Below are 11,121 nucleotides of genomic sequence, written 5' to 3'. Positions count from 1 at the left end.
TTAATTTTAAATAAATTTAATCAATTTCATATATTAGTCAAGCTTAACTATTTAAAATTTTTGATAGGAATCTTGGATAGGAATTTAAAACGCACTAGAACGCCCTTGTCGACGATCCTTTACTCCGACAGCATCTAGGGTTCCTCGAACAATATTATATGTTACACCAGGTAAATCTTTTAACCCTTCCCCCTCCTACCAAGAGTGATTGAATGTTCTTGTGAATTATGACAAATACCGGGTATATTAACAGTTATTTCAAATCCAGATGTTAATTGTGTACTCTGGCAACTTTACGTCTTTTTATAATCCAGATACTGTTCTTTTTTTAAAAAAAATATATAGTATGAAAATTTTAAAAACTTTTATAATTCAAATTAATACAACAGTTGAAACTAATCCGGACCGACCTATCCTCAACCGAACCCATCTTGAATCCATTCATTTGGACCCATTTTCAACCCAACACATCCATTTGCCACCCCTCATTGGGTTGTCCCCCCAAGGGACTTGTATTATAGCTAGTTCTGCTCTCTGACTCCTGCTGGATAGTGTGAGCTTCTGAGTTCCAATACTTCATCTAGTGCTGCTCCTAGAAATTATGGTACAAGCAGAGAGAGATTCTGAAAGTGCTATGTGGAAACTATACATTGCTAGGAGTGACAAAAGAGCAAGTTCAACGAAGTGAGAGGCGATGTAGAAAACAAAATGATCGTTCTATATCTGATCTCAACACTCAGTGGTGAACTACAATATGGTGGTCTTCCGATCATAGCCAGAAAAAACCACATTCTCCTTTCATGTGCAGAAGGAATTCAGTACTTCTTATTCAGAGGGATAAGTAGATTATTTACCTTGCAGGGGAAAGGAGAAAGTGCAAAAAGGAAGCGAAATTTCAACCATCAGCATCCTTTGACTGCACCCAGGTAGATTTCGTTTATAAATCTGGAAACAAAAGGAAATGACTGTGAAGTCAGGTTAATCTTCCCAGCAAGAAAGAGAATATAAGAAGCTGCTCGGCAAATTTGAAACCCCTGCTTTGACTCGGTATTCACCTGGAAAATATGATCAGGAGGACGCATATAATACAGGACGACATGTGATGGGCACAACTGCATGTTATCAACGTGGAGATGTCCAATCTAAAATGGGGGGAAAAATAAAGAAACAAACACCATGAGTGCTAGTTTTCTCTCGTGCAAATTCAGTAACAGATATAGACTTCTGCTGAGCTAATACGGAGATTTGCATCTCATGACAAGAAGGACCAAAAAATGGCAAGTTTTCCGGCAGGTAAAGGAATTCCTTCAGCATCAATATCCAAAGCAGAAAAGGTATGTTGGTGGAATCAACAGCCAAATCAAAATATCCTTACGTACCATAGCTGATGCTAGAATAAACAATTAAGAAGTTGAGTCAGTTTGAAGACTTCTAATCAAATTTATTGCTCTACAATGGGCATCCTCAATACCAAGTCTCGATGAGGATGCATGCATATACAGACATGTGATGCACCATGTTGAGATGTGCCAACACAACTATGCTCGGTTTATCCAAACAACAGTAATCTTGACAGAATCATAAAAAAGACAAGATGGACATTGACGAAACTATAGAAATTATACTTCATTCAAGGCCAGGAAGCCCACTTCTGATGCCTGACAACTAGAACGAAATAAAGATAATATAGCAAATCATAGTCAAAATAAGCTTCAGGAAAACAAGAAGGTTCTGACTATTTTACCGGTAAGCTCATTTCATATGGCTGCAAAACAAAACAGCAAAATTGAGTAACGATAGCTCTGCTGACTACAGGTTGTTCAGCTACAGGTGGGATTTGAATTTGAATGTCCACATCAACATCACCAGTGAAAAGCGGGTCACTCCATCAATAAGCCACAATGAAACTTAACTTGAATTCAGTTTTTGCATTAAAAGATCTTGCTTATTCTCCTCTCAGATACATTTTATCAATTACATCCTCCAAGGTTTTAGTGCGTTTTATTCACCAAGCCATTGTTCCTAATATAGGAAGGGTGCTACCCCAGCATGCAGGCCAAACATTTCAGAATGCCCCGCACAAGCATAAGTTCACTAGGAATGATTCATATGTAATCTTCCATATAACGATCAGAAAAGGTGCTAGACAGCTAGATGGAGGCCTTCAGAAATAAATGAAAAATCCTCTGGCAAAGGTAATAGCTAGAAAGGGGATTTTGAACGAGCTAACCGAGGATTGACACCACCTTCAATCAACTGTGATGTAAGGTAAGGACAATTCGGTATTGCTTTCCAGGTTGGGAGATTCATATTCTAATCATCCATATTTCAAAGGATCTGGAAGAGGAGCGTGCACAAATAAAAATCTGTACTTAAATGAAACGGATCCACAATCACCACAAAGGACATGAGAAATGGAAATCGAATAAACAAGTAAGACAAACTGCTAGTTCTGTCAACAATTAAGAACTAAAATAAACATATATATATATATATATATAAGCAGCACATTATAGAAGCAAGCAAGTCTCATGAAAACAACAGCAAAACTAGCAATCTTCCCGAGACAATTCATGTTAGACAAAATCGAAAGCTCATAGGTTGTATTAACTAAATCTTCAATCATTATCTTATCATGTATAAAAACAAACATAGTCCTAAAGAAGTGCACATGCAGTTTCTGACTAGCATTCTACACTAACAAACTACAGCAATGCCCAAAGGAAGACAAGAAGATGCAAGGGTTCCAACAGTATCACTGCCCCTTCTCCTCCCTCTCCCGATTCCACTGCTCAATCCTAGCTCTGCGCTCCTCGCTCCCTTCCCTCACTGGACTCCTGCTCCTCCTTGGACTACCTCCATGCCTTCTCCTCTCACTCTCATACCTTCCTCCATATCTATCACCTCCACTCCTCCTTCCCCCACCACGATAATCCCGCCTCTCATGATCCCTCTCCCGCTCCCTCTCCCTCTCTCGCCTATGGTAATGCTGCGGTGGACTCGCACTCCTGCTGCGGCTCCGCTTCCCCCAAAACCTGCCATGGTGCCTGCCAAACAGCTTCCTCCTCAGTTCCCTACCGATCATTTTGACATGCATAAAATTGCAATAGCCCCCACGATTACAACTATTCTCCTCGTATTGCCTGCAGGTGGCCTCGCGAAAATCGGTGACAGGCGAAAAGTCGGCAATAATGGGACGGCCAGAGTAAAACCTCCCCTGCAAGGCGTTCAAAGCAGCGGCAGCCTGATCCTCCTCCTTGAACTGGACATAGACATTCCCAATCATGTGGTCGGCTAGGTTGTCGCAGACGTTGAGGGTCTCGATCTCCCCAAATTTGCTGAGCTCCTCAAAGATGTCCTCGTAGAAATCCTCGAAATGTTCCTGGATCTTGCGGGGGTCAATGGGTTGTCCCTGGGCGTCAACGCCTGGGGTGATCATGTCGGGCCGCTGGTACATATTCGAGAGCAGCAGCGTCGGGGAAATGGCGGGACGGTTGTGGAGGCGAGAGCAGCGGTCTCCGTGACGGCAGGCGCCGATCTTGAAGTAAAAAGGGCAATTGACACGGTCTTTCTCGGTCCCGAATATGGAGGCCAAGTGCTCCGCCATAATTTGATACTGGAATCAGATAGATTAATCGTTGGATCTGATTAGGGTTCGAGAAAGTGCAGAAACCCTAATTTTTGAAGGGAGGTGTAATGGTGAAATGGAAATTGCAGCGAGGTTGAGTTGTGCGAGTGAAGTGGCGTACGGTGAAGAAAGCCATAACCTAAACTGACGAAAGTACCCCTCCGTTTAAGTATTAGGATATAACTGTTTTTGGTAATGATTACATTTACAAATCCTAATCTACCATCTGATTATATAAATCATACTTGTTTTCTTAATTAATTATAAAAATTATTTTTTACAATTAAGAAGTATGAATAATTTATGTAATAATATTAATATTTTTAAAAAATATATGTATACTTTTTTTAAAAATAAAAAAATAATATGTATAAATATTATTAACGACTACTTAGGTGTATATATAATTATTTAAAAACAAAATAATTTATATAAATAGATTATATATCAAAGAGTGTGAATATAATTATTCTTTACTTTTTCCTTAAACGACGCCTCACTTGTTCTCCATATTAAAGAAAATTTGCTTATAATTCTGACATGTTGTACAAATAACATGACTATACAATTTTATTTTTTTGGGGTTGATTTAATATGATTATACATTTATCTCTACGAAAAAACATAATAGTCAAAATTCTCTTTCAAGGAAAAAAAAAAAAAGTGCATGCGACTTTCTTAATCTATACTTCTATACTAATATATTAAAAAAAAAAAAAAACGCAGGACTACAACATAAATATAAACGAAAGACAAAAAAAAATATGAGGCCCCACAAGCGTATAAAAGAAGGCAAATTTAATCGGATTATACTGCAAGATTTTCAATGCGGTTGGCCTTTTCAACGAACACAATTTCAGAATCTGGTAAAATTGAAAATGCCCATTTAAAAATGAGATCTCTGTTTTTCCGGAGGAGGATATGTTGCATTTAATCCAAAATAACAAGTTGAATGCGCCGAGTACAATTTGCATACATATATATAGAAAATCCCAACCTCATCAAGAATTATGTGGAACTCAATGCAAAGATGAAACTCAAACACAAATATTCTCTCACTTAGACAACAAACAACAAACAGATCAAGCTTTGGAGTGGTAAGCTGTGATCCATCGAAGACAACAAAAAACAAAGAATATAACTATCTGGGCAGAGAAGTTATAGGAAAATTGCGCAACGGATTCTCCCTCAGTAGCTCAGTTTCTCTGCCAAGAACAGTTGAGTTGCATCAGCAATGAAGAACTCAGTGGCATGTATTGGTTTAAACTAAATTCAGAAAAACTGCTACTTACTTCTTAAGATCTCTACCGTCCCCTGGTCTGAGCTGTAGAACTGAAGACTTGTCATCATCATTTTCTTGCTTATGTTGTCTACCAAAGATGAGTGATTTCATCAGTAAGCACAAAATGCAGAATATAATTGACAAGGCCCTGCTCGTTTCTTAAAACAGCAATGGTAAAGAAAGAAAGCAAAATAATATAATGATCAATGGATATGAATGTTTGATGCTTGTTAAGAATCAAATGAGAGCAATCACGGTATCTTCACACTTACTCTGGGGATTCCTTGTCCACAAAGATCTCAATGCATGGACCCGGAGGTGGTCTTGCCCTTCTTTGACCAGGTCTCTGAGGAATCTGTAAAAAGTGACTTTGAGCATATGAAGCCATCTGCGACATGATGATGAGTTAAGTAGATGGGAGTTGTATTTACCTTATTTGATGTCCATTTTGATGGGATTGCATTATTCTCTTTGTTTCTTTCTGCTCGAGCACCAAGTGAGTGCCATGTTTTTATGTCTAAGTTTGGCATTTCTGACTGATGACCCAAAAACGAACCACTGCCATTGTCCTTGAAAATGGAAAATGTAGTTCCAGGAGCCCTAAAAGAAAGAAACTGAAAATTGTAAAACACAATGTAGCATCTACAGTGTCTTGTTTATAGATATATATGAGGATTTCATTTTACCAATCCTAATTTAAGCAACATGGAGTAGCATTTTTGCAATGTATTAAAGCAACACATTATCCAAAACTAGTAGCATATATCCCTGATATTAACATGTCTCCCAACAAAAACTTCCAGTATGACAATCATTCATGGCCCAATCTCAAACACTGCCGTCAAGAAAGTATCATGGACTACATAGCACTATGGTCATTTCATCAACTACTACTGTAGTGGCAATGCAAGAGGAATAAATCTTCAATGGTACAGCAGTAAGGGCAGTTATTTTACTGATGAAATGTACGGGAGTGATATACGGATATCAACTGTACAACAGTTACTTAAGATATTGATCTGATGTCAGGGGTAAAAAGTAAGGAATTAAGCAGCAGGTAGAGTTGTAAACAACTGGTTTACATGTTCTCAAAAATGAATGAGCAAAAGTGAGGTGAAGGCAGGTTTAATATGAATTACAAAGTATAAGGACAACTACCACAGCCATCCTACATAGATTAGGAGTAGATCACAAATTTAGCAAAGCAAGTTGCATCCATAAACTATAGTGTACTCTAACCTGTCAGGTTTGTGTTTTTTCCTAAAAAGATCAGAACTCTCTGGCGTTTGGTTTCCTGCTATCATAACAAAGTATTAGCCAACAAATCTTTGTAAGTCACCTAGAAGAACTTCAATGGTCAGAAAAATATATGAATAGCTTACTTGTTTCTCTAGTCAATACTGTCCCAAAGCTTCGAGCTGGTAAGTGGTTTTCTGTTGCATCCTCCTGCGGAATAGGGGCACAAAATTATCAAATTAAGCAAACAGAGAAACACGGGAAGTAAACAGGAAAAGCATCCAATAAGCAAATACTTGCATACATCTGCTGCTTTCAGTTGTCTCATAGAACGAGCAAAAAACTTCTTGTAGGCTGCCGTCAATTTGTCAATTGGTTCAGCTTTCCTAATACCCAGACATGAACGATCACTTTCTCAGTTGCATTAGAAGAACTATGACAACCAAAAGAATAATGCTTTTATTTTCAAACTTAGCAGCAAGTATGATAAACTACCAGGTCTCACCAACCCAAAGGAAAAGGAAAAGGAAAAAGGCTTACAGAGATAGCCCACGGTTGAAGATTTCGTTTGCAGTTTTATTTTTATTCTTGTGTTCCATGTGCAAGGCATAGAAAATGTAGAATGATGCATGTGTCACTCCAATTTTATTTGCCTCCAAAAAGGTATATATGACTTCAGCATCAACACAATTTTCAGCCTGTTCACATTTCAACAAGAAAGTAACCATCATAAGCATTTAAAATAATGTATGTACACAAGGGAAACAACAACGAAGATACTTACATATTCTAACCAAACTTTCAGGTATCGAAGATCATCCTTGTAACGGTCTTCATGCCAAAAAGTGCGCACACATTGTTCATAAATCACTACTAATCCGGAGTAGTCACCGCCAGAAGGGAAAGCCTCCTGAACCCATTTGATGCACCTTTGAAAATTTAACGATATCAAACACAGAAAAAATATGTGTATCCAGTAAATTGTATTCTCACTTGAATAGCGACTGATATAAATTACACCTAGGCCCATGACAAGATTCAGATTATCATTCATACAATAGTCAACTGCACAAGAGATCATCAATATGATATAACATGTAATTCATTTCTATGCCATTTCAGTTCTTGACATTCCAATGCTACTGGCAGAAAACAAATTTTGCAAACTAAGTGGGGCCTCTGTTTCATTCTTCTTCACATAAACAGTGTAAGTCTTCCAGATAATTGCAGCTCATTTGCCACATTAAGAGGTATTAATACAATAATACTTATCATTTGAACGAATAGTTAATTCTTCAATCACCAGTAAGTAATTCCATGATACTCAACTTCCAATTTCTCTACATTAATCACATGTTTCTAGAATGGCCAAGCAACGGGTTACAACTTAAAGGTGCTATTGCTTTTTCCACTTGAAACCAAGCACCCAAAGCACCTTTCACCATGGCAAAAACTACAAATGAAGTTCCAGTTTGCCAGAGCAGAACAGGTCTAGCGTTACACATGACCTCATGAGAAAAATTTACAACTAAGAATGCAATTCAGATTATAAATGAACGGATAGATATGAAAAAGAGAACGAAAATTATGAATTTAGAGGGTGAAATCCTGTCTCTGACGTAGACAAGCCAAACAAGTATATAGCAGTTCTAGATTTATTTTCTAGAACTAGAAAAAGAAAATCAGAACTTCATTAAATGATCAGACAAAATCAAGCTGCACCGAGAAACGATTACTAACTCGAGCCAGGGCTGAAGAGGGTCGTCTCCGGTGTACTCGTCAATGGCCTGAATCAACCTCCTACTCCAAAAATCAACAATTAATCCTCAGAAAAGGGTACATAACCGAAGAAATCAACATAAAAAGGAAAGGGGATGTTTCTCATTTAGCACCTCCGATTCTGGAGAAGTGAATTCTTGATCTGGGAATGGGAGTGGGATTTGAGGGCGTGGTTGAGGAGACGAACGTCGCGGCCGCGCTTCAAAGGGCGGACGTTTTCTTTAAAGAGTTCCCACTCGTTTCCGGTCTCTTCCTTGGACGCCAAAAACTCCGTCTCTGGGTCTAATAACAATTCTACAGATTCAGCTCCATCCAGTTTGCTGCTCTCCATTCTTTTCCCCCAAGTCCTCTCCTTTCTTCAACTCTCTCTCTCTCTCTCTCGCTCTCTCGCTCTTCTCTGCACGTTTTGAAATTTGAAATTTTGAAATGAGCTTGAAATTCTCTTGTAGCCGTTAGAGGAAGGAATGGGTTGGGCCTGCCACTACTACTGCATGGGCCCGAGCCCGTTCTGAATCTGAATTTTTTCGAGTTATTTTTATTTTTTTTATAAATATTTTCTAACAACGAAAAATAAAATATGATCCAACAAATAAAAATGTTATGAACTTCCAAACATATTATAAAATGCTACAAAATTCTTAATAAAATTTTATCATATTCATTATTGATTTTATTGAAAAGCCCTTTTAGATTTTAGGTGCTTTTACTTGTTTCGACCTTTTCATAAATAAATTAAGTATGATTTTTTTATTATTTTATGCTTTTTATAATCATATAATATTATAATTATCGTCTGTCAATTAAGATATGGGTTGAGTTTTTTTATTCATAACCCAATTGACATCATACTTAAAATAGTAATGGTTGCACCATCATCTCTTATTATTGGATGTAATTACACGTAATACTCCTAAAACAAATTGCTTTCGTATAATAAATAGATTACTTTGTTGGACAAAATTCATTGAATTTGTATCAAAATAAAAAAAAATTGAATAAAAATTGATATTTAGTTTTGATGGACTTAATACTGACTTATTAGAGATCAAACAAACCTTCTAACTAAACTGCTCTTATAAGTGAAACGGGGGTAAATATGAATTTTCACTATTTTTTTTAATAATAGCAAATTCGGTAAACTTTGACTAATATGTAAATTTATTTGTAAGATGAAAGCAAATCTTATGGGTATTAGATATAATTTTTCAAATAACAAAATTTACATATAATTACACAAAATTTTAAGAAAGAGCGGTGTAAATATCCCTTTAAAATAGTATAAAAAATCGTCCACTTTATGTTGGATCAAGAATTTTCTTGTGATAAAAATCAAGAAAAAACTACCCATTGTATGCAAGTTTCTTTCAACTTGATGGAAGTCTGTGTAATGCTAATGCCTCAAGAACAGACTAGTCATGATACACCAACTTTTAAATATAATAATTATACTCCCATTTAAATAATTTTAAAATTTAATCTTTTTATTTTTTATAAAAATAACTTCACGTTGTCTTAAAATCATATATTAATTTTTTTATTGTGCCGATAATACCTTAAGTTTGTTTTTTTTATGTTGAGATGTGATTATTGATTTTATATATTTTATATTCTTATCTATTTATAATATGGTTTAAATATAAATAAAAAATTATTTATTGTATACAACAATGACGTACCATGATGGTTAATAGCTAAATATTTAAATACACATATTTCTACGCAAGTTCTCAATATCAATAAAAGAAAAAGGATTCTTTTATTTTTGCTTTTGCAACGTGAAATAAAAACCCAACAAAAAGTGAGTCTCAAAGCTATATTGGAGGCGGCGGTGGCGGCGGTGGTGGTGTCATTGGCGATGGCGACAATGGTGGCTGCGCCGGTGGTGTCATTGGCGATGGCAACAACGGTGGCGGTGACGGTGGTGGTGGCGACAATGCCGGCCGTGGATGTGGTGGGAGAGGCTTAACCAAACCACCGGCCTTAGGTGATGGTGGGCCCAACTTCTTACTCCTCAAGCTTTGTCGCAGTGAATCAGCGCCGAGAGTGGGCGAGAGCATGTGTTGAAGCACTAACATCAACATGAAAACAGCTACTCCACTTCCGGATTGCTTCATATCTCTTCTAATACTTCAACTCACCCTATCAACATGCTTCAATTATATAGAGAGGCTCCATGCTATTTGTATGCTGGGCTCATGTACCATCACATCATTCACAAATTCTAATTTAAATCCAGGCTTATTATATGACAAGTATAGTATACTTGTTGTATAATTTGTATTAAATTAGTTCGATCAAACCTGATTTGGATAAGAATTTTTTTGAATAATTGGGCGCCCAACTCATTGTCTTTAAATCATGACCATCCAAATTGGGTTTGCTATTGCGCCAATATCGTTGCACTAACACAAGTGCAAATAGTGTCTAGCATAGTAGTTGATAGGTGGGGATGACAACGGGTCGATGGACGGTGAGTTTTGTCCAAAATTGGGCCTGAGTAGTACTGAATTTAGGATTTGGGAATTTGATCAGTTAGATTTTTAAAAAGTAAAATAAATATTTTTTTCACAAAATAATATTGTCGTATCTCTATCAGTGCTAAATGTTAATTATTTCATTAATATGTGGGTTTTTATTTATTCTAATATTAATTATTTATTTACTATAATTATTCTTTTATAATATTTATTATGTGATACTAAGTATGTAATTGATTCAATAAAAAGAGAACACATGAAATCACAAAAGAACTGATTGTAAGCACTCATATCTTAAAATATCAAATATTAAAAATATATGATTTGACATAAATTTAATTCCACTGAAATTGGAAATGCCTAACATTTCATGTTCAAGTTGACCCCTGAACTCTATTATATATTTTAAGGTAAATTAAGACAGATTTTTCTAATAATTATCATAATTACAAACATTAAAATGGGTGAAATGAAGGACACCGATGTTTTAATTTTCCTGTTGCACAACATGGCCATGTTCTAAAGAACACAACTGGAACATGCAAAACGTGCCAATATGGTATTGCTGTGATATGTCATTTTCTCCAAAACCATTAATTTTATTCTCAATTTCAACGGTTGGACAAAAGACATAACAATTTATAGGATCAGGATTGTAATTTTACAATACTTTAGGTGCATTCGATCGATTATATTTATTGCACTTTTTATATCTATTT

General features: G+C 36.3%; 2 protein-coding genes across 2 annotated transcripts; both read right to left on the bottom strand.

Moving 5' to 3' along the window:
• Positions 1–2,576: 2,576 nt before the first annotated feature.
• U2AF35B (Zinc finger C-x8-C-x5-C-x3-H type family protein) lies at positions 2,577–3,757 on the bottom strand. Its single transcript, XM_011075750.3, has one exon. The coding sequence runs from the start codon at positions 3,605–3,607 to the stop codon at positions 2,756–2,758; it is 852 nt and encodes a 283-aa protein (XP_011074052.1). The 5' UTR covers positions 3,608–3,757; the 3' UTR covers positions 2,577–2,755.
• A 735-nt stretch (positions 3,758–4,492) lies between these two features.
• On the bottom strand, positions 4,493–8,334 carry BUBR1 (BUB1-related (BUB1: budding uninhibited by benzymidazol 1)). The gene is made up of 11 exons (XM_011075749.3): positions 8,039–8,334; positions 7,887–7,946; positions 6,931–7,075; positions 6,687–6,844; positions 6,451–6,532; positions 6,293–6,356; positions 6,150–6,204; positions 5,342–5,510; positions 5,183–5,265; positions 4,921–4,998; positions 4,493–4,833 (listed from the first exon to the last, which is right to left on the bottom strand). The coding sequence occupies exons 1-11, from the start codon at positions 8,254–8,256 to the stop codon at positions 4,770–4,772; spliced, it is 1,176 nt and encodes a 391-aa protein (XP_011074051.1). The 5' UTR covers positions 8,257–8,334; the 3' UTR covers positions 4,493–4,769.
• Between the last annotated feature and the right edge of the window lie 2,787 nt (positions 8,335–11,121).

The sequence above is a fragment of the Sesamum indicum genome, linkage group LG3, assembly GCF_026168435.1.
Source record: "Sesamum indicum cultivar Baizhima isolate 11 linkage group LG3, ASM2616843v1, whole genome shotgun sequence".
Classification (NCBI taxonomy): Eukaryota; Viridiplantae; Streptophyta; class Magnoliopsida; order Lamiales; family Pedaliaceae; genus Sesamum; species Sesamum indicum.
The sequence above is the reverse complement of the archived record's forward strand: the minus strand, read 5'-3'. Positions and strand labels throughout refer to the sequence as shown.

What these genes read in the sequence shown, in the direction of transcription:
- BUBR1 (XM_011075749.3), bottom strand. Translation starts at nt 8,256, where the DNA reads ATGGAGAGCAGCAAACTGGATGGAGCTGAATCTGTAGAATTGTTATTA. An exon ending in TCACTTCTCCAGAATCGGAG is followed by an intron (nt 7,947 to 8,038) that starts GTGCTAAATGAG and finishes TTTTTGGAGTAG; the next exon opens with GAGGTTGATTCAGGCCATTG. An exon ending in CAAAATGGACATCAAATAAG is followed by an intron (nt 5,266 to 5,341) that starts GTAAATACAACT and finishes CACTTTTTACAG; the next exon opens with ATTCCTCAGAGACCTGGTCA.
- U2AF35B (XM_011075750.3), bottom strand. Translation starts at nt 3,607, where the DNA reads ATGGCGGAGCACTTGGCCTCCATATTCGGGACCGAGAAAGACCGTGTC.